The sequence below is a fragment of the Pristiophorus japonicus genome, chromosome 8 (genome assembly GCF_044704955.1).
Source record: "Pristiophorus japonicus isolate sPriJap1 chromosome 8, sPriJap1.hap1, whole genome shotgun sequence".
In the NCBI taxonomy this organism is placed as follows: Eukaryota; Metazoa; Chordata; class Chondrichthyes; family Pristiophoridae; genus Pristiophorus; species Pristiophorus japonicus.
Window position 1 is genome coordinate 13,218,086 of NC_091984.1, and position 26,495 is coordinate 13,244,580.

Sequence of the window (26,495 nt, forward strand, 5' to 3'; positions counted from 1 at the left end):
TTATGCACTCTCCTGAGGGATAATCATCTCAGATGTCTGATTTTCAGCTATCTGATTAATAATCTAGTACACTTAGTAAACAAGAAATCTATTCTCCCCTGAGGCAACAGCAGAGGGCAGATCCATGAAGAAAGCCGAATTTCAATGACACATTTTATACACAGTAATTAATCAAAAATGCAATAAAAGCTATCTTGCGATATCTTGCAAGTGTTTCTAATCATCTTGGGCCCTTTCCATTGCTATATTAACAGAATAGAATAGCTTGATTTAGATAATTAGCTTGAATGCTGGAAAAAAAACAATTATTTTATCTAGCTGACATCAATTTCTTTTTGAATTATAATGACTGAAATTATCTATAGAAGAAATAAGATCTGAATCCAAACTGGATTGAATTAAGTCAGCATTAAGACATTTAAAAAAAAAATTAAAAGGCTAACTTTTATGTACAATTTCAGTGCACATTTTCTAAATAAATAGTGCAGCGTACACACACGGACCATTAAATGATTCCAAACATATGTGACCTTTTGTTCACACCCATGATGTGCAGTGTCAAACATGGTCTTCCAAGTCCCTGGTGATCGAGTGGCAATCACATCTAATTCCTCAACCGTTTACTGAGCAATCTTTGTTCACACATCGGGACCATTCAGCCCCTCGAGCCAGCTCCGCCATTCAATGAGATCATGGTTGATCTGTATCTTAACTCCATTTACCCGCCTTAGCTACATAACCCTTAATACCCTGACCTAACAAAAATCCATCAAGCTTATTTTTGAAAATTTCAATTGAACTCCCACTGGCAGCCAGCCCCCGCCCCTATCATGTATTCAACCAGCATTGTAACCCAGGTTCACCAGACTGATTCCCGGGATGGCGGGACTGACCTATCAAGAAAGACTGGATCAACTGGGCTTGTATTCACTGGAGTTCAGAAGAATGAGAGGGGACCTCATAGAAACATATAAAATTCTGACGGGGTTAGACAGGTTAGATGCAGGAAGAATGTTCCCAATGTTGGGGAAGTCCAGAACCAGGGGTCACAGTCTAAGGATAAGGGGTAAGCCATTTAGGACCGAGATGCGGAGGAACTTCTTCACCCAGAGAGTGGTGAACCTGTGGAATTCTCTACCACAGAAAGTTGTTGAGGCCAATTCACTAAATATATTCAAAAAGGAGTTAGATGAGGTCCTTACTGCTAGGGGGATCAAGAGGTATGGCGAGAAAGCAGGAATGGGGTACTGAAGTTGAATGTTCAGCCATGAACTCATTGAATGGCGGTGCAGGCTAGAAGGGCCGAATGGCCTACTCCTGCACCTATTTTCTATGTTTCTATGTTTCTATGTATAATCTGACCTAAGTTGTACACTTTGAGAACAATGACCACTCGGTGGTGAACTTGTGGGAGACACTTCTAACCTGGACCTTCAGATAGAACAGGGGAAGCTCCACCCACTTCCATCACTTGAGTGCTATGGAATAAAGGTCACAGGCGGACCTTCTCTCAAGCATGGGCCTCGTGTGCATTTATACTGTATAGTAAGGACGTATCAGCCCCCGTAGCCTCAACAGCTTTTTTAGGGGAGGAGAGTTTTCGATTTCCACTACCCTGTGTGCGAAGAAATGTTTCCTGATCTCACCCCTGAACAGCCGAGCTCTGATTTTGAGCTTGTGCTCCCTTGTTCTAGACTCCCCACTGCCGCCTACCCCTCACTGTACCAGAGGAAATAGTTTTGCTCTGTCTATCCTATCGAATCCGAATCATATGAAACACCTCAATTCGATAACCCCTTAATCTTATATATTGAATAGGGCAGGGATTCTCAACCATTTCGCTTCTGAGGCGCCCCCCCCGCTGCCCCACCCCACCCTCCGGATTATAAAAATTCCAATGTCAACCCCTGTAACACAACGCAAGTATTTTTTCTGTATAAAATTTCTCTCCGCTCTGCTGCCACGCACCATGTTGCCGCTGCTATCCCGGCACTGCGGAAAATACTGATTCCCGCCCCCATCCCACTCCCTCTTTCTCTGCACGTGAGCCCCGATCACCTGACCCCCAGTCTTCCTCTATCCCCCGCAACCCCCAACTCCTTCACCGACTGTTTCCGGTCCCGACACTTGGTTTGATTGTCAGTCAAACAGCATTTTTATCCCCTCCCCTCCACTCCACTCCACTCTACTCCACCCCCCACCCCCCCACCATCTCCAATATTTTCATAAACAAAAGTATAGAATGAAAATGCAAAAAAAAAAATGTTAAGACTCGTCTGATGTTTATGCTCCCAAATTGCTCACAGCCGTGTCCAGATTACTGGGCCTGAAATTCCTGCCTCGCCGGGTCTGTACAAAGTGCACATGGACCCAGCGAGGCCTCGCAAAAGCCGGTTCTTGGGGCGCGATGCGCAGGCGCCGAAAACCAGCTTTTCCAATCTGTCAGATCCTCCGCATCCCCGGGAGAAGGACATCGTCACGGGAGAGATTGGGCTATTTGCTCAACTCATGCCCAATGAATGTCCTTCGAACTTTTACGCCTGTTAAAAACCCTGTCCATTAAGGCAAGATTATTTTTAAACCCGATTAAATTAACACAAAAACAATTTCCCCAAATATTTTTTTTTCTAAAACACTTAATTAACTTTAATTTCAATTAATTTTAAATATGTGAGGTGTTTTTTTTATTTATTATGCTGTGCTACTTGTTTTAGGAGGGTTTTCTCATTGATGGTAATAGGAACTCGAAAAAAACGGAGTTCTCATTTTTAGCAATGAGAATACTATCTGGTGATTGGTTGTCCAGGCCCACGTGATTCCAGCATTTCTGTACGTACGGGCAAGTCATCTCCCTGTACGCTGCACATCGAATGAAAACCTCCGACCGGAATCGAAGTCGCCTCTGTGATCACAGGGTATTTTCGCAACATTTAATTCGGGTCGGAGGTGTTCGTCCGAAGGAAGCCTCCAACCGCCATTTTCCCCTCAATGTTTTATTCCTGGTGACTCGGGGACAATACGGTCTGACTGTGATTCCCTCCTTGGTAAAGCAAGACTGTTCACACCCAAGGCATCAGCTCGCAGGTGAAGAATGAATAAGATGAGGCACCAAAGGACAGCCAGCACCCTTGTAACTAAACTGGACTGGATTGGACGTCACCATAACCCAGGTCGCTGATTGGCGTGTGGGCAGGCACAACAGGAGCGGCGAGGTTGGGGCGCAGGAGCGGCGAGTGATGTGATCGGGGCCCAGGAGAGGCGTGAGTTTGGGGCCAGAAGAGGCGGGGGCCCAGGGGCAGCACCAGCCAGCCCACACTGCGATATGTGTGCGCTCTAGGTCCGTGCAGCAGAGCTGGTCTCCAGTCGCCTTGGTTAATCCTTGCCACTGGACCAAGACCAAGCTCTGTCAAGCCCCTGTGCAATGGCCACCACACGTTAAAACAATCCACACACACAGGCATCTTCCACCCTTCAAGATTTAGTTCAGGACCTGGAATATTAGGTCCTTCATTGAAACACCTGTGAACTCATCCCTTTTTGGCGTGGAAGCAAGTCATCCTCGATACGAGAGACCGCCTATGATGATGATGAACGAAACTACAGTATGCTAAAATCTATCGGCTAACCCTGAGTTTCTGATATTGTGTGGAATAAGTTAAGGATGCAGGCTGATGTCGAATCGGTTGGACACGTAGGTGGTTCCGGCGGCGCTCTGCCGGTTACACTGCAGCTGTTCGGCCAGCGGGACTGTCTGTCCATATATACCGGGGGTCGGTCCGTATATACAGGGCTCGGTCTGTATATACAGCGAGACAGTCCGTATATACAGGGGCTCAGTCCGTATATACAGGGGGTCGATTCGTATATACAGGGGGTCGGTCCGTATATACAGGGGGTCGGTCCGTATATACAGGGGGTCGGTCCGTATATACAGCGAGACAGTCTGTATATACAGGGGTTCGGTCCGTATATACAGAGCGCGGTCCATATATACAGCGAGACAGTCTGTATATACAGGGCTCGGTCTGTATATACAGCGAGACAGTCCGTATATACAGGGGCTCGGTCCGTATATACAGCGAGACAGTCCGTATATACAGGGGCTCGGTCCGTATACACAGGGGGTCAGTCCGTATATACAGCGAGACAGTCCGTATATACAGGGCTCGGTCCATATATACAGGGCTCAGTCGTATATACAGGGGGCTGGTCCGTATATACAGGGAGTCAGTCCGTATATACAGGGGGTCGGTCCGTATATACAGTGAGACGGTCCGTAGATACAGCGAGACGGTCCGTAGATACAGCGAGACGGTCCGTAGATACAGCGAGACGGTCCGTAGATACAGGGGGTCAGTCTGTATATACAGGGCTCAGTCCGTATATACAGGGCTCAGTCCGTATATACAGGGCTCGGTCCATATATGCAGCGGGTCGGTCCGTATATACAGCGAGACGGTCCGTATATACAGCGAGGAAAATGTGTGAGGAGGACATAAAAAATATGCAAAAGGACATAGACAGGCTAAGTGAGTGGGCAAGAATTTGACAGATGGAGTATAATGTTGGAAAGTGTGTGGTCATGCACGTTGGCAGAAAAAAATCAAAGAGCAAGTTATTATTTAAATGGAGAAGATTGCAAAGTGCCGCACTACAGCGGGACCTGGGGGTACTTGTGCATGAAACACAAAAGGATAGTATGTAGGTACAGCAAGTGATCAGGAAGGCCAATGGAATCTTGGCCTTTATTGCAAAGGGGATGGAGTATAAAAGCAGGGAAGTCTTGTTACAGTTATACAGGGTATTGGTGAGGCCACACCTGGAATACTGCGTGCAGTTTTGAACATAAGAACATAAGAATTAGGAACAGGAGTACGTCATCCAGCCCCTCGAGCCTGCTCCGCCATTCAATAAGATCATGGCTGATCTGGCGGTGGACTCAGCTCCACTTACCCGCCCTCTCCCCGTTGGTTTCCATAGGATATACGAAAGAATATACTTGCTTTGGAGGCAGTTCAGAGAAGGTTCACCAGGTTGATTCCGGAGATGAGCGGGTTGACTTATGAGGAAAGGTTGAGTAGGTTGGGCCTCTACTCATTGGAATTAAGAAGAATGAGAGGTGATCTTAACGAAACGTATAAGATTATGAGGGGGCTTGACAAGGTGGATGCAGAGAGGATGCTTCCACTGATAGGGGAGACTCGAACTAGAGGGCATGATCTTAGAATAAGGGGCCGCCCGTTTAAAACTGAAATGAGGAGAAATTTCTCAGAGGGTTGTAAATCTGTGGAATTCGCTGCCTCAGAGAGCTGTGAAAGCTGGGACATTGAATAAATTTAAGACAGAAATAGACAGTTTCTTCAACGATAAGGGGTTAAAGGGTTAGGGGGAGCGGGCAGGGAAGTGGAGTTGAGTCCATGATCAGATCAGCCATGATCTTATTGAATGGCGGAGCAGGCTCGAGGGGCCGTAGGGCCTATTCCTGTTCCTATATACAGGGGGTCAGTCTGTATATACAGGGCTCGGTCCGTATATACAGCAAGACAGTCCGGATATACAGGGGCTCGTTCTGTATATACAGGGGGTCAGTCCATATATACAGCGAGACAGCCCGTATATATAGGGGGTCAGTCCGTATATACAGGGCTCGGTCCGTATATACAGCGGGTTGGTCCGTATATACAGCGAGACAGCCCGTATATACAGGGGGTCAGTCCGTATCGACAGTGGGACCCGGCGAGAGGAGAGTGGAGGACAGAGAGCTCGAGCCGGGGATCTGCGCTCAGCGACCAGAGCCCATCTCATCTCCCTTCTCAGCTAGTGGGGGCCAGGGCTCAGCGGCAGAGCCGCCATCATCACAGACATTTGGGGCGGGGGGGGGTGGTATTTTTTTTTTAATCCTTGAGGTTAGTTATGTTGGACCACCTGAAAGTTGAGACCCTCTCGCAGACCTCTAGGACGGCCGCGGACCCCCGGTTGAGAACTCCCTGGAATAGGGAATACAAGCCCAGTCTTTGCAAGCTGTCCCTCATCATCTAACCCTTTAAGCCCTGGTATCATTCTGGTTCACAGAATGATCCCAATATCACACAGTAGATGGTCCACATTAATCAGTTTTCCAATCCATTGCTTGAAGCTATAGTAAGGGTGACAGAAAAGTTGCTACTATTGGTCTTAGAATCTTGGGCTGATGTGGGGTAAAATAAGGCACTGCTGCTATCCCTGAACGCTATCCAGCAGAGCACATGCTCACGTAGCTGTCAGTATAGGGGAGGAGCAGCCTTTACTTTTACCCCACCTCCCCCCCCCCCCCACACCCCCCATCACCCACCCCACCTCCCGCCGTGCCAGGTCTCACAACCTAGTAACACTCACAGACCAGGCTCATATAATAACTAAAGTTTGTCTTAATACCACCAAAATTCCACAACATGTGAACTAAACAGTAAACAAAGGCCTGCTCCTCCGATCCGTAGTGCGGGTCTGGAACTCACTGCCTGAAAGGGTGGTAGAGGCAGAAGCCTTCACCACATTTAAAAATACTTGGATCTGCACTTAAAGTGCCGTAACCTACAGGGCTACGGACCAAGAGCTGGAAGGTGGGATTAGGCCGGATAGTTCTTGGTCGGCCAGCGCGGACATGATGGGCCAAAATGGCCTCCTTCCGTGCTGTAAACGTCTATGATTCTATGACTCTTCCGATGGTGGAGTGGGACTTTCGCCCATTGGGGTCAGGGGTGTTAGCTGAATGTAGGTGGGACCCCTGCCCTCTGCGGAGGATGAAATGTTCCAACATTGCCACGCCTCCGGAGGGGCTGCCTGCCTTAGTTTTTGTGCTCCACACGAGCCTCCTCCCACCTTACTTCATCTCACTATCAGTCCTTCTATTCCTTTCTCCCGCATGTGTTTATCTCGCCTCAACCACTTCCTGTGATCGCAAGTTCCACATTGTAACCTCTCTCTGGGTAATGACATTTCTGCTGAATTCTTTCTTGGATGCATTAGCGACCACCTTGCATTTATGGCCCCTAGTTTTGTACTCCATCACAAGTGGATATATCTTCTCTACCGCAAGGTGAGAAATGCAAATTGTGAAGCACAAATAAATTACAGCACAGATCATGAGGAAAAGACCTGCGAGTGCTGGAAACGTGAAAGAAAGACAGATAATGCTGGAGGAACAGAGCCGGTCCATCAGCATTGGTAACGGGAAAAGTCAGGTGACCATTTCCGGGGTGGACTTGGAAGATCAGCAAGGCCCTTTATTTTGTTGGACAAATGGCAAAGGACAAGTCTACTGCTCCTTCACCATGGTCGTCATCATACCCAACCCACCTCTCGACTTTTATCTATCGCTCTCCCCTCCCCTCTTCATCATGTTCATCCCTGCCATGAGGAGATCAGTTTGCTCATGGATGTCTAGCTATCCAGTCTTCCTTTCCCAATGTCCCTTGTCCCAAGGTCTGTCTGCCTTTCACTGCCCACCCAGAATCTCTTTCCACATCTTTTATGGTGTTTATCCATATCCTCTTTCCTTCCCTATCTGGCTCTTTCCATCTCAGTCTCACTGTACCCACCTGCCTTCTGCTTTGATCAGCTATTTACTGTCCGACGCCTGCAGTGGAATTGGCACCTTGCAATTTGAGGCACTGCCCGCCCGGTTTTCCTTTTATTCGTTCCGGGATGTGCGCGTCGCTGGCAAGACGAACATTTGTTGCTCATCCCCAATTGCCCTTGAGAAGGTGCTGGTGAGCTGCCTTCTTGGACCACTGCAGTCCGTGTGGTGAAGGTACTCCCACAGTGGTTTTGACCCAGCGCCGATGAAGGAACGACGATATATCCCCAAAGTCAGGATGATGTGTGACTTGGAGGGGAAGTTACAGGTGATGGTGCTCCCATGCGCCTGCTGCCCTTGTCCTTCTAAAGGGTAGAGGTCACGGGCTTGGGAGGTGCTGCCGACGTAGCCTCGGCGAGTTGCTGCAGTGCATCTTATAGATGCTACACGCTGCAGCCACTGTGCGCCAATGATGGAGGGAGTGAATGTTTAAGGTGGAGGATGGGGGAAGGGTGGTGTCGAGCTTCTTGAGTGTTGTTGGAGCCGCACTCATCCAGGCAAGTGGAGAGTATTCCAACACACTCCTAACGTGTGCCTTGTAGATGGTGGAAAGGCTTTGGGGAGTCAGGAGGTGAGACACTCGCCACAGAATACCCAGCCTCTGACCTGCTCTTGTTACCACAGTATTTCTGTCCAGTTAAGTTTCTGGTCAAGGGTGACCCCCAGGATGTTGATGGTGGGGGATTCAACGATGGTGATGCTGTTGAATATCAAGGGAGGTGGTCAGACTCTCGCTTGTTGGAGATAGTCATTGCCTGGCACATGTGTGGCATGAATGTTACTTGCCACTTATCAGCCTGAATGTCGTTCAGGTCTTGTGGCATGCAGGCATGGACTGCTTCATTTTCTGAGGAGTTGTGAATGGAACTGAACACTGCAATCATCAGCGAACATCCCCACTCCCTGTTGTACGGTCGTGAGGGGCTGCTCGTTATACAAGCTTCTGTCATAAACAACAACCTGCATTAAATATGGCTTCTTTATCAGAAATGTCCCAAGGCCCTTCACAGATAAGCATCCAACAAAACAGACATTGACCAAGGGAAGGATTGATTAGGAAAGGCGACCCAACCCTTGGGCCAAGAGACAGAAACAGTTCCAACATTCAACTTTGTTTGTAGTTATCAATGTGAAACAAACTAACAGGGGGCAGAACAAAGTGGCTCTGATCTGTGGCACTGAGTCTAAAACCCGACAGAGAGCAGAACTGGCTCCAGAGCTGGGAGGGGAGGAAATGTGCCTCAAGAAAAAAATAAATAAAACTTGTGCAAAATTGCATGAGACCAATTATTTCAACGATTGTCTAGTCGTATTAATCATCTGTTATATTTGGAGTGTACATTTTCAGTGCAGTCTGTCTCCATTGTTGCAGGATATCCTGAATCCTGCCCGTATGCCAGCTCTTTTGTTTAGATGTTACAGATTTAGCAGCGGTGCCATGAACCCTCGAGTCAGGCTGCTCCTTCTATCTGCTGGAGGCTCGGTTTCAAGGCCAGGGCATTTCAGTAACTACAGGAAGTCGGAATCAGCCCGGCTTGGAGATTTCGCTGTGAATCCTGCACTGTCAGATGAAACAGAAACTGGACTAAAAAAAACCACAATTCTGGACCTCAACTGTGCAGCTCCCATTTTAGAATTCGTTTTTACAGAAAGGATGGTCTGCTCAATAAATAGTCCATCCAACTGAACAGCTGGCAACCCGATAGGTGGGAGGAGAAGCAATGGACAAAAATGGGGCAAGCTGGCAGATACAAGGGAGATGATTTGCCTTTCAATGGGCTGCCAGTTTATTGAAACTGGCGTCTAAATTAATGTTGGCACATGCCCAGCATACAGACGGATCCCGGTGCCTTTTAGAGGTCAAGTTTCTGCTGATGCCCATTCCGATCTGACCTCCAATACACAAGATAACCCAGTGCCGTATTTCCCTTTGGTCCTCGGAGCTCATTTTTCTTTCTCTCTCAATGTCATGGTGTGCAGTGTTTCTCTATGTGTCTCTCTGCCCACCTCTTGGTAGCCCAGTTTCCCTCATACCCCGCCTCTTCAAACTCTATTTTTCTGTTGCACTCTATCATTCTCTCCACGAAGTTAATGTTTTGCCTTCACCTCCTTGTAATCTTGGGGAACCGAACGCCCGACGTAGAAGTTGCCCGATTTTCATTCCGTTAATTTCAATGAAGTGAAAAGTGGACGGGGTCTGTAACAGGCGGGCAATCTCCATTTGTTCTCCATAGAACCACAGACAGAGGCCACTTAACCCCTGTGGTCTGGAGCTTGCTCCACATCGGACCTATCTACTTTAAGACTCCATATTTCTGGTTGGCAACCAGTTACTAGTAGAGTGCCGCAGGGATCAGTGCTGGGACCACAGCTATTTACAATCTGTATTAACGACTTGGAAGAAGGGACTGAGTGTAACGTAGCCAAGTTTGCTGACAATACAAAAATGGGAGCAAAAGCAAAGTGTGAGGAGGACACAAAAAATCTGCAAAAGGACATAGGCAGGCTAAGTGAGTGGACAAAAATTTGGCAGATGGAGTATAATGTTGGAAAGTGTGAGGGCATGCACTTTAGAAGAAAATCAAAGAGCAAGTTATTATTGAAATGGAGAAAGATTGCAAAGTGCCGCAGTACAGCGGGACCTGGGGGTACTTGTGCATGAAACGCAAAAGGATAGTATGCAGGTACAGCAAGTGATCAGGAAGGCCAATGGTATCTTGGTCTTTATTACAAAGGGGATGGAGTATAAGGAGGGAAGTCTTGCTACAGCTATGTAAGGTATTGGTGAGGCCACACCTGGAATACTGCATGCAATTTTGGTTTCCATATTTACGAAAGAATATACTTGCTTTGGAGGCAGTTCAGAGAAGGTTCACTAGGTTGATTCCGGGGATGAGGGGGTTGACTTATGAGGTTGAGTAGGCTGGGCCTCTATTCATTGGAATTGAGAAGAATGAGAAGTGATCTTATCAAAATATATAAGATTATGAGGGGGCTTGACAAGGTGGATGCAGAGAGGATGTTTCCACTGATGGGGGAGATTAGAACTAGAGGGCATGATCTTAGGATAAGGGGCCGCCCATTTAAAACTGAGATGAGGAGAAATTTCTTCTCTCAGAGTGTTGCAAATCTGTGGAATTCGCTGCCTCAGAGAGCTGTGGAAGCCGGGACATTGAATAAATTTAAGACAGAAATAGATTGTTAAACGATAAGGGGATAAGGAGTTATGGGGAGCGGGCGGGGAAGTGGAGTTGAGTCCATGATCAGATCAGCCGTGATCTTATTGAATGGTGGAGCAGGCTCGAGGGGCCATACGGCCTACTCCTGCTCCTATTTCTTATGTTCTTATGTTCTTATATCCTTGCATCTTTTAATATTCGGCTCCTTTAAATGTTTATCCCACTCCCTTTGAAATGTTCTGATCAACTTGGCTTCAATGGCCACTTATGGCAAAGGACTCCATGTTCTTATAACGGTGTGTGAAAACATTTCTTCTAACCTTCCCCTCAATGCTTCGAATAACTTACCACAGAAGCACAGAAGTTTGCAGCACAGAAGACTTAACCCAGTGCTCAGTTCTCTTCCAGTAATCTCGTGTCTTCCTCTGCTTCTAATATTTATCCAATCGTCCCTTAAAAGATGCAATGGTCTCTGCCTCAACCACTCCCTGCACCAAAGTCTGAAATTTCCTCTAACCTCTCTCTCCTCACTCTCCCAGTGATCATTTTAAATTGATGACTCCCTCGTCATTTGACTCCACAACCAGAGGAAACAGTGTTTCACTGTTCACACTTCATAATTAAAATTAAAAATCTTTCTCTGCACCAGTGGCCAATAGTCCCAAATATCTTAAGTCTCTCCTCATAACTATGGTTCCCATCTCGGGCAGCATCCTATGCAGACTTAGGTAGTAAGCAGCAAATATCCCTCCTGTATGGCTCAGAGACGTGGACCATGTACAGTAGACACCTCAATTCGCTGGAGAAATACCACCAGCGATGTCTCCGCAAGATTCTGCAAATCCCCTGGGAGGACAGGCGCACCAACGTTAGCGTCCTTGACCAGGCCAACATCCCCAGCATTGAAGCACTGACCACAATCGATCAGCTCCGCTGAGCGGGCCACATTGTCCGCATGTTTGACACGAGACTCCCAAAGCAAGCGCTCTACTCGGAACTCCTTCACGGCAAGCGAGCCAAAGGTGGGCCGAGGAAACGTTTCAAGGACACCCTCAAAGTCTCCCTGATAAAATGCAACATCCCCACCGACACCAGGGTGTCCCTGGCCAAAGACCGCCCTAAGTGGAGGAAGTGCATCCGGGAGGGCGCTGAGTTCCTCGAGTCTCATTGCCGAGAGCATGCAGAAAACAAGCGCAGGCAGCGGAAAGAGCGTGCGGTAAACCAGTCCCACCCACCCCTTCCCTCAACCACTATCTGTCCCACCTGTGACAGGGACTGTGGTTCTCGTATTGGACTGTTCAGCCACCTAAGGACTCATTTTTAGAGTGGAAGCAAGTCTTCCTCAATTCCGAGGGACTGCCGATGATAATGATCCCAGAGTGCTTCAAAGTTGGGAGCCGAAGTAATCCCACTTAGTACTAATCCTGAACTTTCGTCTCCTTGTTACCCATTTACCAAACAGCTGAAATAACCTTTCACTAATTACCCTCGCTGAGGCATTTCAAAATGTTATTAGATATTGCCGTAACCTTTGCCCCTCTCTTGAAAACAGTCTTTTCGAGTTTCCCATCATAACTATATTTTCTTTCCTAATTTCGCCTCTCCATCATTCTCTTCATCGTTCTGTGTGAGTCTAGGCCAGCTACACTACCAGCATCTGAGACTCATATTCATACTTCAGTTCAGGGGTAGCAGGAAGGGCTGTCAGAGCCAGTCTATGTGCTGGGAGTATAGATTACTTAGCTAAACGCCTGTGTTGATTTTTGCTTTGCAACTTTATGGCACATTGGTTGTATAACTGCCCCAAGAACAGGCCCTCTCGCTTCTCCTCGGGGTCCCAGATCTGGGGAAAGTGCCCCATTTACACCGTGGGGAAAGTTCCACAAGAGCCAGGCGCATCGAGAGAAGAGTTGCAGATGTGGTTGACTGTTGCGATTTTGTTTCAAGCAATGGCTGGGAAAGAGCCAAAAATATCAGCAAACAGAGAGAAAATATATAACCCTTTGCTGGCCACAGAAGGGCAGCTAAGCATATTCACCGCACCATCTGCCAGGAAACATAGCTGCCCCTCCGGCCGCCAGAAGGAATAGCCACATTGCAGTTCAGCAGAAAACATGGCTGCCTCCTCTTCCACCAGGAAACTTGACCATCTCCACCACCAAAAAAAACAGGGCTGTCTCCAGCTTTGCCAGAAAACATGGCCCCCCTCGCCCTCCAGCAGTAAACATGGCCACCTCCCACTCCGATCAGCAAATATGGCTAAGTCCCCTGTTATCAGGAAGCGTGGCTAGCCCCCCTACTAGCAAAAAAAACATGGCCGCCTCCAAAGATGACTGCCTCCCTCCCCCACCTTTGCTGGGGTGGCACTGTCTCTGGGGATAGCCACAGAAACTGCGTCTTTCAACGGGTCTTGGGCTGCATTGGCAGTGACACTGTGCTAAAGTGAGTGCAGCACAAATCAGCATGGGACTCACATTCCTTTTATATAAACCTGATGTGAATATCCCACCTCCCAAATCAAACTGAAAAACCAGGGGGGGGGGGGGGTTGGGTCAGAGTTGTGACGTTCTTCGCCGACTGCAGCAGAAGGTTGCCGCACAGGCACAAACGGGGCGGTCCGTTATGCCCTGGACTCTGGTGATGCTTTTACTCTGTCAGATTGTTGCGAGGGTGAAAGTTCGCTCCCCCTCCCCCCGCTCTTGCGCTTTCACTCTTCAGTCAGGTGACAAGGAAACTGGGCGCTACCCGTGGAATGCCGAGACTCGACGACTGTAATTAGAAAACAAACCCTGGCTTCTCACGTTTAGGTGAAGGAACCGGCGGCCCCGAAACCAGGGCAGATTTGCCGGGCGCCATTGGTGTGGACGGAAGATGCCATCTCTTCCAAAATCGGTCAGGTGGCTGCTACTAAAGAGCACAGCTGATGGGAGCGAGGATGAGGCAGCAATGTAAAAATGTCTTCAGGATTCTCATGCCGTTTTCCCAAACTGTGATCCTTTTCGATTTCACTCGCGCACTCTCTCTATTTCGCCGAGCCTTGATCGTTGCCACAAATACTGTCTGGATTAAGACAGTGTTGAGAAACCAAAACATGGTTTGGAGGCGAGCTGATTAACAATGGTAAGCGTGGAAGCCCAAAGAGGGCAGTGAAAGGGGGGCGGAGCTTGGCAATGGCCCGAAGGGATGGAATGGAAGCGGAGCTGCAACCATGGCAACACGGACTCTGCTTATACAGAGCATTGAGCACCATGGGATCAGCTCGATACAAGGCAGGGATGAGGGTTTCAACACATCACCTTGGAGGCCCGTCTGTGCACATTCAAGCACATGCATTGTAAGTCTGCACAACTGTCTCGAACGCCAGTGTGAATTGTAGGACAGTAAAAGATCATTACATTACATAGAATTACACAGAATGTTCAGCACAGAAAAAGGCCATTTGGCCCAACTGGTCCTTGTCAGCGCTTATGCTCCACATGAGCCTCATCCCATCCTACTTTATCTCACCCTATCAGCATATCCTTCTATTCCTTTCTCCCTCATGTGTTTATGTAGCTTCCCCTTAAATACTTCTATGCTATTCATCTGAACTACGCCCTGTGGTAGCAAGTTCCACATTCTAACTGTTCTCTGGGTAATAAAGTCCCTTCTGAATTCTTATGAAATATATTATTTCTCCGAGTTAAGATTAAAATGAGGACTGGGAGAAATTTAAAATTCAGCAGAGGAGGACAAAGGGTTTAATTAAGAGGGGGAAAATAGAATACGAGAAGAAGCTTGCCAGGAACATAAAAACTGACTGCAAAAGCTTCTTTATATATGTGAAGAGAAAAAGATTAGTGAAGACAAACGTTGGTCCCTTGCAGTCGGATTCAGGTGAATTTATAATGGGGAACAAAGAAATGGCAGACCAATTGAACAAATACTTTGGTTCTGTCTTCACGAAGGAAGACACAAATAACCTTCCCGAAGTACGAGGAGACTGAGGGTCTAGTGAGAACGAGGAAATGAAGGATATCCTTATTAGGCGGGAAATTGTGTTAGGGAAATTGATGGGATTGAAGGCCGATAAGTCCGCAGGGCCTGACAGTCTGCATCCCAGAGTACTTAAGGAAGTGGCCCTAGAAATAGTGGATGCATTGGTGATCATTTTCCAACAGTCTATCGACTTTGGATCAGTTCCTATGGACTGGAGGTTAGCTAATGTTACACCACTTTTTAAAAAGGGAGGGAGAGAGAAAGCGGGTAATTTATAGACCAGTTAGCCTGACATCAGTAGTGGGGAAAATGTTAGAATCAATTATTAAGGATGAAATAGCAGCGCATTTGGAAAGCAGTGACAGGATCGGTCCAAGTCAGCATGGATTTATGAAAGGGAAATCATGCTTGACGAATCTTCTGGAATTTTTTGAGGATGTAACTAGCAGAGTGGACAAGGGAGAACCAGTGGATGTGCTTTATTTGGACTTTCAAAAGGCTTTTGACAAGGTCTCACACAAGAGATTGGTGTGCAAAATCAAAGCACATGGTATTGGGGGTAATATACTGGTGGATAGAGAACTGGTTGGCAGACAGGAAGCAGAGAGTCGGAATAAACGGGTCTTTTTCAGAATGGCAGGCAGTGACTACTGGGTGCCGCAGGGCTCAGTGCTGGGACTCCAGCTCTTTACAATATACATTAATGATTTGGATGAAGGAATTGAGTGTAATATTTCTAAGTTTGCAGATGACACTAAACTGGGTGGCGGTGTGAGCTGTGAGGGGGACATTAGGAGACTGCATGGTGACTTGGATAGGTTAGGTGAGTGGGTAAATGCATGGCAGATGCAGTATAATGTGGATAAATGTGAGCTTATCCACTTTGGGGGCAAAAACGCGAAGACAGATTATCTGAATGGTGACAGATTAGGAAAAGGGGAGGTGCAACGAGACCTGGGTGTCATGGTTCATCAGTCATTGAAAGTTGGCATACAGGTACAGCAGGGGTTGAAGGCGGCAAATGGTATGTTGGTCTTCATAGCCAGGGGATTTGAGTATTGGAGCAGGGAGGTCTTACTGCAGTTGTACAGGGACTTGGTGAGGCCTCACCTGGGAATATTGTGTGCAGTTTTGGTCTCCTAATCTAAGGAAGGATGTTCTTGCTAGCGAGGGAGTGCAGTGAAGGTTCACCAGACTGATTCCTGGGATGGCAGGCCTGACATATGAGGAGAGACTGGATCAACTCGGTCTTTTACAATGGAGTTTAGAAGGATGAGAGGGGATCTTATAGAAACATAAGATTCTGACGGGACGGGACAGGTTCGAAGCGGGTAGAATGTTCCCGATGTTGGGGAAGTCCAGAACCAGGGGACACAGTCTTAGGATAAGGGGCAGGCCATTTAGGACTGAGATGAGGAGAAACTTCTTCACTCAAAAGTGTTGTTAACCTGTGGAATTCCCTGCCGCAGAGAGTTGTTGATATATTGTTGATATATTCAAGAGGGAGTTCGATATGGCTCTTATGGCTAAGGGGATCAAGGGGGATGGAGAGAAAGCAGGAAAGGGATACTGAGGGAATGATCAGCCATGATCTTATTGAATGGTGGTGCAGGCTCGAAGGGCCGGATGGCCTACTCCTGCTCCTATTTTCTATCTTTCTATGAATGGTTGTACAGTTGCTGCATTCGTGCTAGAATTAGGCTTCTTTTTCAAAAGCTTACCCTTTGTAGCAGGACTTTACACAAACTACCTTTAGACTGCAGCTGATCTGGATTTTTCCAGGTGACCTAGTGCTCGGGCACCAATGTGCGTCGGGCCTAATTTTTATGCAGCACTTTTAGCGTTGACCACGTATAGAGAGTTGGAGGGGTGGGGCGACGTTGGGGCAACCCAGGAATTTGGTACATACCCCGTACCAAAGGAATTTAGAGGCCCATATCCACAGTAGTCTCTAGAAGCAAGAAGATTGAGCTGTGGATTTGACAGAGGCATTCAGAATGATATGTGGAATACAAGTAAACTGAGGCAGATTGGGGGTCATTTGAACCCAAGCTGCTGGGTGGGAAACAGGTGGAGTGGAGTAAAATCGAGGGAATTGTACCATGACAAAGGAACAATAGCTCTTGTGTTTTAATGTTAACTGATTGAAAGAAAACCCCTTTTTATTTTTTTACCTGACTCCAATGTTTCAGACAGTTGTAACGATCCTTGACTTCCAAACTTACACCAATCCTGGAGTGGGGGCCAGCCAGAGATATATGGACTTGCAATAGATGGATGGGCCTGCATCATCACAGGTAGTCCCTCGAAATAAATGGATGAATTCATCTGTTTGTAGATTTGTTCTTGTGCAGCTAATTAGACCTTAATTGCAACACCATAACTGCGGATTGGCTGTATGTCGACAGCATTTAAACCATAATCATATCTGGAGCAAGCGAAGAGTGACCCCTCACTGCTGCTCCAGCAAGCAAAAGTCTTAGGTACTACTGGCATCTACGGCAGCAAAGCTGCCAGAGAGGTTAGTTGGAGTTGAGGTGATGAGCGGGTTTCAGAAGCAAAGAGCTGCTTGCAGCCACTGCACGAGAATGGTGGAATGAGAGAAAGGGAGTGTGAGAATGAGACGGACAGAGGGAGTGGTAATGAGGGCAAGGGATTCAGAGAGAGGAAATAAGGGATACTGAGAAAGGAGGAATGGCAGAGAGGGACTAAGAGAGGGAGAGTGCAATCCAAGTGGACAATATGTCAGATACCGCACTGATGGTCTGGGTTTCAGAGTGTGTTAGGCTGTATATGACAGTGAAGATATCTGGGAGCCACAGGTTTACACAGTTGGGCAGATGTTACATATTCTCTCTCCTAGACCACTGCTCCATGCATGGTGAGTGTGGATCTGGACCTCAGGTGAAGAGGTCCATGCACACCGCAGGACTCCCTTCCCAGTGCGGTTATTCAGGCCTGCCGATCATTTCAATGGACAGACAATTCTGCAGGTCGTGCTAAGCTCCCAGTTCTGCATAGGGAACGTGAATTTGTACATTTTGTAAAACCCATCTTTAAATTTAAAGCTTGCGACTTTTTGCCAGTACACAATGGGGGGGATAGAAACATAGAAAATAGGTGCAGGAGTAGGCCATTCGGCCCTTCTAGCCTGCACCACTATTCAATGAGTTCATGGCTGAACATGCAACTTCCGTACCCCATTCCTGCTTTCTCGCCATACCCCTTGATTCCCCCTAGTAGTAAGGACTACATCTAACTCCTTTTTGAATATATTTAGTGAATTGGCCTCAACAACTTTCTGTGGTAGAGAATTCCACAGGTTCACCACTCTCTGGGTGAAGAAGTTTCTCCTCATCTCGGTCCTAAATGGCTCACCCCTTATCCTTAGACTGTGACCCCTGGTTCTGGACTTCCCCAACATTGGGAATATACTTCCTGCATCTAACCTGTCTGAACCCGTCAGAATTTTAAACGTTTCTATGAGGTCCCCTCTCATTCTTCTGAACTCCAGTGAATACAAGCCCAGTTGATCCAGTCTTTCTTGATAGATCAGTCCCGCCATCCCGGGAATCAGTCTGGTGAACCTTCGCTGCACTCCCTCAATAGCAAGAATGTCCTTCCTCAGGTTAGGAGACCAAAACTGTACACAATACTCCAGGTGTGGCCTCACCAAGGCCCTGTACAACTGTAGCAACACCTCCCTGCCCCTGTACTCAAATCCCCTCGCGATGAAAGCTAACATGCCATTTGCTTTCTTAACCGCCTGCTGTACCTGCATGCCAACCTTCAATGACTGATGTACCATGACACCCAGGTCTCGTTGCACCTCCCATTTTTCTAATCTGTCACCATTCAGATAATAGTCTGTCTCTCTGTTTTTACCACCAAAGTGGATAACCTCACATTTATCCACATTATACTTCATCTGCCATGCATTTGCCCACTCACCTAACCTATCCAAGTCACTCTGCAGCCTCATAGCATCCTCCTCGCAGCTCACACTGCCACCCAACTTAGTGTCATCCGCAAATTTGGAGATACTACATTTAATCCCCTCATCTAAATCATTAATGTACAGTGTAATCAGCTGGGGCCCCAGCACAGAACCTTGCGATACCCCACTAGTCACTGCCTGCCATTCTGAAAAGTACCCATTTACTCCTACTCTTTGCTTCCTGTCTGACAACCAGTTCTCAATCCACGTCAGTACACTACCCGCAATCCCATGTGCTTTAACTTTGCACATTAATCTCTTGTGTGGGACCTTGTCGAAAGCCTTCTGAAAGTCCAAATATACCACATCAACTGGTTCTCCCTTGTCCACTCTACTGGAAACATCCTCAAAAAATTCCAGAAGATTTGTCAAGCATGATTTCCCTTTCACAAATCCATGCTGACTTGGACCTATCATGTCACCTCTTTCCAAATGCGCTGCTATGACATCCTTAATAATTGATGAACTGCCATTGGGGGAGGCGGGGAGAGGTGTGGGGGGGGGGAAGATGTTGGTAGCCTGTCGAAGGCACGGTGAATGAGCCGGACAACTCCCACGCAGATCCACCCCCCAGCCCCAGTTTCTTCCTTTCCCTCTCTTGAGCTTGGAAAGGTGGAGCTGCCCTGCTGCTAGTTTTGTCTTCTCGATACTGAAGGACTTGTTGTCTGTTTAAAGCATTTTCTTCCCCCATTTCGCTCCCGCTACTTTCCGTGATATGACCGCACTATGTACAGAGTGCCACAAATCACAAGCACCTCTCGTTGATGAGGACCTCTCGTCCTACGAGGTGCCTTCAAAGCGAAAAGCGTAAAGGTTCGGAGGCGAATGACCATCAGCCCATGGTTCTTTATTTTGTATTTCAATTTTCCAGCATCCGCAATTTTTTTGCTTTTTGGAAACGAATTTAAGGAGCTAGGAGCTAAATTAAAAAGTAGGACCTCAAAAGTAGTAATCTCGGGATTGCTACCAGTGCCACGTGATAGTCAGAGTAGGAATCGCAGGATAGCGCAGATGAATACGTGGCTTGAGCAGTGGTGCAGCAGGGAGGGATTCAAATTCCTGGGGCATTGGGACCGGTTCTGGGGGAGGTGGGACCAGTACAAACCGGACGGTCTGCACCTGGGCAGGACTGGAACCAATGTCCTAGGGGGAGTGTTTGCTAGTGCTGTTGGGGAGGATTTAAACTAATATGGCAGGGGGATGGGAACCAATGCAGGGAGACAGAGGGAAACAAAAAGGAGCCAAAAGCAAAAGACAGAAAGGAGATGAGGAAAAGTGTAGGGCAGAGAAACCCAAGGCAAAGAACAAAAAGGGCCACTGTACAGCAAAATTCTAAAAGGACAAAGGGTGTTAATAAAACAAGCCTGAAGGCTTTGTGTCTTAATGCAAGGAGTATCCGCAATAAGGTGGATGAATTAATTGTGCAAATGGATGTTAACAAATATGATGTGATTGGGATTACGGAGACGTGGCTCCAGGATGATCAGGGCTGGGAACTCAACATTCAGGGGTATTCAACATTCAGGAAGGATAGAATAAAAGGAAAAGGAGGTGGGGTAGCATTGCTGGTTAAAGAGGAGATTAATGCAATAGTTAGGAAAGACATTAGCTTGGATGATGTGGAATCTATATGGGTAGAGCTGCAGAACACCAAAGGGCAAAAAACGTTAGTAGGAGTTGTGTACAGACCTCCAAACAGTAGTAGGGATGTTGGGGAGGGCATCAAACAGGAAATTAGGGGTGCATGCAATAAAGGTGTAGCAGTTATAATGGGTGACTTTAATATGCACATAGATTGGGCTAGCCAAACTGGAAGCAATACGGTGGAGGAGGATTTCCTGGAGTGCATAAGGGATGGTTTTCTAGACCAATATGTTGAGGAACCAACTAGGGGGGAGGCCATCTTAGACTGGGTGTTGTGTAATGAGAGAGGATTAATTAGCAATCTCATTGTGCGAGGCCCCTTGGGGAAGAGTAACCATAATATGGTGGAATTCTGCATTAGGATGGAGAATGAAACAGTAATTTCAGAGACCATGGTCCAGAACTTAAAGAAGGGTAACTTTGAAGGTATGAGGCGTGAATTGGCTAGGATAGATTGGCGAATGATACTTAGGGGGTTGACTGTGGATGGGCAATGGCAGACATTTAGAGACCGCATGGATGAAGTACAACAATTGTACATTCCTGTCTGGCGTAAAAATAAAAAGGGGAAGGTGGCTCAACCGTGGCTATCTAGGGAAATCAGGGATAGTATTAAAGCCAAGGAAGTGGCATACAAATTGGCCAGAAATAGCAGCGAACCTGGGGACTGGGAGAAATTTAGAACTCAGCAGAGGAGGACAAAGGGTTTGATTAGGACAGGGAAAATGGAGTACGAGAAGAAGCTTGCAGGGAACATTAAGGCGGATTGCAAAAGTTTCTATAGGTATGTAAAGAGAAAAAGGTTGGTGAAGACAAACGTAGGTCCCCTGCAGTCAGAATCAGGGGAAGTCATAACGGGGAACAAAGAAATGGCGGATCAATTGAACAAGTACTTTGGTTCGGTATTCACTAAGGAGGATACAAACAACCTTCCGGATATAAAAGGGGTCAGAGGGTCTAGTAAGGAAGAGGAACTGAGGGAAATCTTTATTAGTCGGGAAATTGTGTTGGGGAAATTGATGGGATTGAAGGCCGATAAATCCCCAGGGCCTGATGGCCTGCATCCTAGAGTACTTAAGGAGGTGGCCTTGGAAATAGCGGATGCATTGACAGTCATTTTCCAACATTCCATTGACTCTGGATCAGTTCCTATGGAGTGGAGGGTAGCCAATGTAACCCCACTTTTTAAAAAAGGAGGGAGAGAGAAAACAGGGAATTATAGACCGGTCAGCCTGACCTCAGTAGTGGGTAAAATGATGGAATCAATTATTAAGGATGTCATAGCAGTGCATCTGGAAAATGGTGACATGATAGGTCGAAGTCAGCATGGATTTGTGAAAGGGAAATCATGCTTGACAAATCTTCTGGAATTTTTTGAGGATGTTTCCAGTAAAGTGGACAAAGGAGAACCAGTTGATGTGGTATATTTGGACTTTCAGAAGGCTTTCGACAAGGTCCCACACAAGAGATTAATGTGCAAAGTTAAAGCACATGGGATTGGGGGTAGTGTGCTGACGTGGATTGAGAACTGGTTGTCAGACAGGAAGCAAAGAGTAGGAGTAAACGGGTACTTTTCAGAATGGCAGGCAGTGACTAGTGGAGTGCCGCAAGGTTCTGTGCTGGGGCCCCAGCTGTTTACATTGTACATTAATGATTTAGACGAGGGGATTAAATGCAGTATCTCCAAATTTGCGGATGATACTAAGTTGGGTGGCAGTGTGAGCTGCGAGGAGGATGCTATTAGGCTGCAGAGTGACTTGGATAGGTTAGGTGAGTGGGCAAATGCATGGCAGATGAAGTATAATGTGGATAAATGTGAGGTTATCCACTTTGGTGGTAAAAACAGAGAGACAGACTATTATCTGAATGGTGACAGATTAGGAAAAGGGAAGGTGCAACGAGACCTGGGTGTCATGGTACATCAGTCATTGAAGGTTGGCATGCAGGTACAGCAGGCGGTTAAGAAAGCAAATGGCATGTTGGCCTTCATAGCGAGGGGATTTGAATACAGGGGCAGGGAGGTGTTGCTACAGTTGTACAGGGCCTTGGTGAGGCCACACCTGGAGTATTGTGTACAGTTTTGGTCTCCTAACTTGAGGAAGGACATTCTTGCTATTGAGGGAGTGCAGCGAAGGTTCACCAGACTGATTCCCGGGATGGCGGGACTGACCTATCAAGAAAGATTGGATCAATTGGGCTTGTATTCACTGGAGTTCAGAAGAATGAGAGGGGACCTCATAGAAACGTTTAAAATTCTGACGGGTTTAGACAGGTTAGATGCAGAAAGAATGTTCCCAATGTTGGGGAGGTCCAGAACCAGGGGTCACAGTCTGAGGATAAGGGGTAAGCCATTTAGGACCGAGATGAGGAGAAACTTCTTCACCCAGAGAGTGGTGAACCTGTGGAATTCTCTACCACAGAAAGTAGTTGAGGCCAATTCACTAAATATATTCAAAAGGGAGTTAGATGAAGTCCTTACTACTCGGGGGATCAAGGGTTATGGCGAGAAAGCAGGAAGGGGGTACTGAAGTTTCATGTTCAGCCATGAACTCATTGAATGGCGGTGCAGGCTAGAAGGGCTGAATGGCCTGCTCCTGCACCTATTTTCTATGTTTCTATGTTTCTATCAAGCTCCTTACTAATTGTACCCAACCCCTCGGAGCCAGAGGCTGCCTTCACTCTGTAACTTCAGTGCTTTCCTTAACGCACCGACTCTGCCGTCCCAGTGTGAACACAGCCAGAATCCAGGGTCCAGGCAAACACTGAGGCAAATGGAAAAGAGATGGACTGCTTATCTGCAGTTTGAGACTTCATGCCCAATTCAAACTCCACAGGTTTAGCGTTGGCGTGAAGCCAAACCTAAACGTTCCACGTGAATGGACAATGAATCATAGTCGTGCAGCACATAAGACGGCCATTCGACCGATCGTACCTGTGCTGGCTCTGTGAAAGATCTATCCAATTAGTCCGACTCTCCTGCTCTCTCCCCATAGTCCTGAAAATGTTTCCTTTTCTAGTATTTATCCAATTCCCTTTTGAAAGTTACTATTCAATCAGCTTCCTCCGCCCAGTGCGTTCCAGATCACTGCGTAAAACATTGTTACATATTTGCATTGAGTGAACAAGAGAAATAGGAAGACTAAATACAGGTTTCGTGTCTGAAATCTGGAATTCCGGAATGTTCCGGAATACAGACACCTGGCCAATCCGTGGCAGGCTCATCCGGAATCCGGAAAATGTTCCAAAATCCAGATCCGCCACCGCCCAACCTCCTCCCGCTCGCCAGCCTCCCCTCCCCCACCTCTTACCTCGGCCCGGGCATTTCCAGATTCGGGACATTGGAAAGACGTTCCAAAATCCAGAGCGGCCTCGGTCCCGAGGTTTCCAGATTTTGTACGCTCGACTTGCATAACTATATAAAGTTTTTCTCTCGTGTATGTTCAGCGGCAACAATCTAGGTGCGTATTTTGAAACCTTTTATATAAAAAGACATCTCTCACAGGAAGCACGCGACTGTGAAAGGTTGGAAGAGGTAGAGGAGACTCTTACCGTGGGCAGGATCGGGAGGTCCAAACTCGAGGATGTACCTCAGTATGAAATAGTTATTCCACACGTACAACAGGTTGTCCCGTGGATTGTAATCCACAGCAGCGACGTGCTGGTACGGGTTGGGAAACGGGATGGCGACGTACTCCTCCCTGTTCAGGTTGGTGTTGTACGTGTAGTCGATGGAGTTCTTGCCCGTCTCGCTCTCGTTATCCTCGTACACCGAGCGCACCACGTACAGGACGCCGCAGATCATGAAGGCGTTGGAGGCCGACCGCTTGTCGTACGAGGTGTCCCAGGTGCCCTCGAAGCGCAGCGTGTAAGGGTTCAACTGGCTGACCACAATCATGCCGTTGTTCTGCTCGGTGGCGTAGATGACCCACAGCCCATTCTCGTCCACGGCCAGGTCAATGTCCGACTTGCCGCCCCAGCGATAGGGGGAGGTGTCGTGGTAGTTGGCGTTGGCGATGATGGCCTCGCCGCTTTTGATGCGGGTCCTCAGGTCGTACTTGACAATGTTCCTGGTGCGCTCCTTGTTGAAGAAGACCGCGCCGTCGTACACCACGAAGCCGGTGCCGTCGACACGGTGAGGCAGCTTGTAGGTGGTGGTGTGGCGGCTGGAGGTGAAGTCGTCCAGCGACGCGTACTCCATCAAGGTGTCAGTGCGGTACGGCGTCCACGGCATGTAATAGATCTTGTCGCCGGCCTGGAGCGGGTCTTTACACCAGGCCCCGGACTGCTGCTCAGCCTCGGTTACATAGGCCGACTCCACAACCCCTTTCAGAGTCCCCGGGCAAACAAAAACTGAGGCACGGGCAACGAGGGAGAGAAAAAAAGAAAAAAAAAAGTCAATTGGCATTTTAAACACTTGCAGAATGACAACCGCTTATTTTTTTTTTTTAATAACACAGTACAACTGAAAACACTGAAAATTAAACATTTTACACATCAAAGTGTAACTCGATAAGCAGGTGCGAGAATGTCTGTTATCGATGTTTTTTTTATGAGCGATCGGGAAGTAAAACTGGAGTAAGGGGCAGGGGGGGTGTGAGGGCTGAAGTGAAGGGGAGTGGGGGTGAGGGTGAGGGGAGGAGAGGAGAGGGAGAGGTGGGTGGAGGAGATAATCGGCACGTTTTACAATAGAAAGCCAGAGGTGAAAATCAAAGTGGAGAGCAAGAAGACAACAGAAGCAGTGTGGGGGTTCAACCCAGGAATCTCTGCTCAACCATGGCATGCTATGGAGGAGGTTCTGGAAGCCAGGCAGATGAGGCCTACAGACACAGGAAAGCGCAGACGGGTGTGAAAGAGATCTCTGGCAGGGCACCAGCAACTGCACCCACCACCTTTTTACTGTGTAGCTACATCACTGGATCAGACACAATACAGACTAGCGACCTTTGCATTCATTACCTGTTCCGCTTATAGATTCCCTCAAGAAACACCAGAGTTTGTGGGGGGGGGGTGGGGGGGTTGGGGAGATGGGGGTAAAGGGAGGTTAACAACCATATGCCACAAAAACAAAGTATCTGGGTTCAGGTCTGTGTTATGCTATTTACCTTTCTGCTCCACTTCTATTTTAAGCATTGGAAGAGAGAATGAAAAAGAGTGCAAGAAAAAAAGAAAAGAGATTAACATGATTTATCCATCATCGGCAGGTCCGCCATACTTCAACACGCTGGCTCATTAACAAGCGTCGAGATAGTGGGGGTTAAATTAGTACAACACTTTTTGTTTTCTGACACCAGTCACACGACACGTGCATTCCAATAGCAGAGAGCAGGAATTAATCACCATTCGAGCTTATGTAGCTGGCTGTGGGTTGGATTATTGCATTAGTGGTATAATACAAAACCTCTCGAGATGTTTTTTTTTTTAAACGGTTAAGAGCAAGTCATTTCTGCAGTGTCACTTTACGCCTCGAAACAACACCACAATCACCCACATTAACGAGGCGAGTTTCCACGCCACTGCCCATCGTGGCCACGTCACAGCACACGCGTGCACTGAAAGCATGGCATCGACACACACTCTCGCCGCTATACACCCAACACACCTTCGCTAACAAGCTCTTCAGCACACTACAAGCAGCATCTTAAATGCAATTAAAATGCAACTTGATCAAAGCTTCCCATTCAATCAATTGACTGAGACTTCAGATTAATTTATTCGGTTTTCACTTATTGCTCAGAAAGGCTCGGAACTAATAGCTTCACCGTGGCAGCGTATTGCATTTCTCAAAGTAGCAGATTCAAATTCGAGACCAAAAAAGGAAAGAGTAAAGTTAATGCAAGGTCACAGTATTGATAACGTGCGCCTTTCTTTCGATAACTCTGTGCGACAGGTTTAATGATTCTACCACTGGGTTCGGTTGCTCTTGCAATTCATATGACAGAACCCATGATCAAAGCATTTCTCTTGCCTCTTATTTTTGTACAACGAGAGAGCCAGCGTCAATGGGGTCAGTTGCCCACACCAACAAATCCATCGCTTTCAATTGACCACTGACAGGCACCGGCAGACTCAGAGCCTCAGCTGG

General features: G+C 47.4%; 1 protein-coding gene across 11 annotated transcripts in view; it reads right to left on the reverse strand.

Moving 5' to 3' along the window:
* adgrl2a (adhesion G protein-coupled receptor L2a) overlaps positions 1 to 26,495 on the reverse strand; it is a 544,699-nt gene that overhangs the window by 106,268 nt on the left and 411,936 nt on the right. For all 11 annotated transcript variants that reach the window (XM_070886520.1, XM_070886511.1, XM_070886513.1 and 8 more), the window contains one exon: positions 23,963 to 24,763. In XM_070886520.1, coding sequence (XP_070742621.1) covers positions 23,963 to 24,763 — 801 coding nt within the window. The remainder of the gene's footprint in view (positions 1 to 23,962; positions 24,764 to 26,495) is intronic.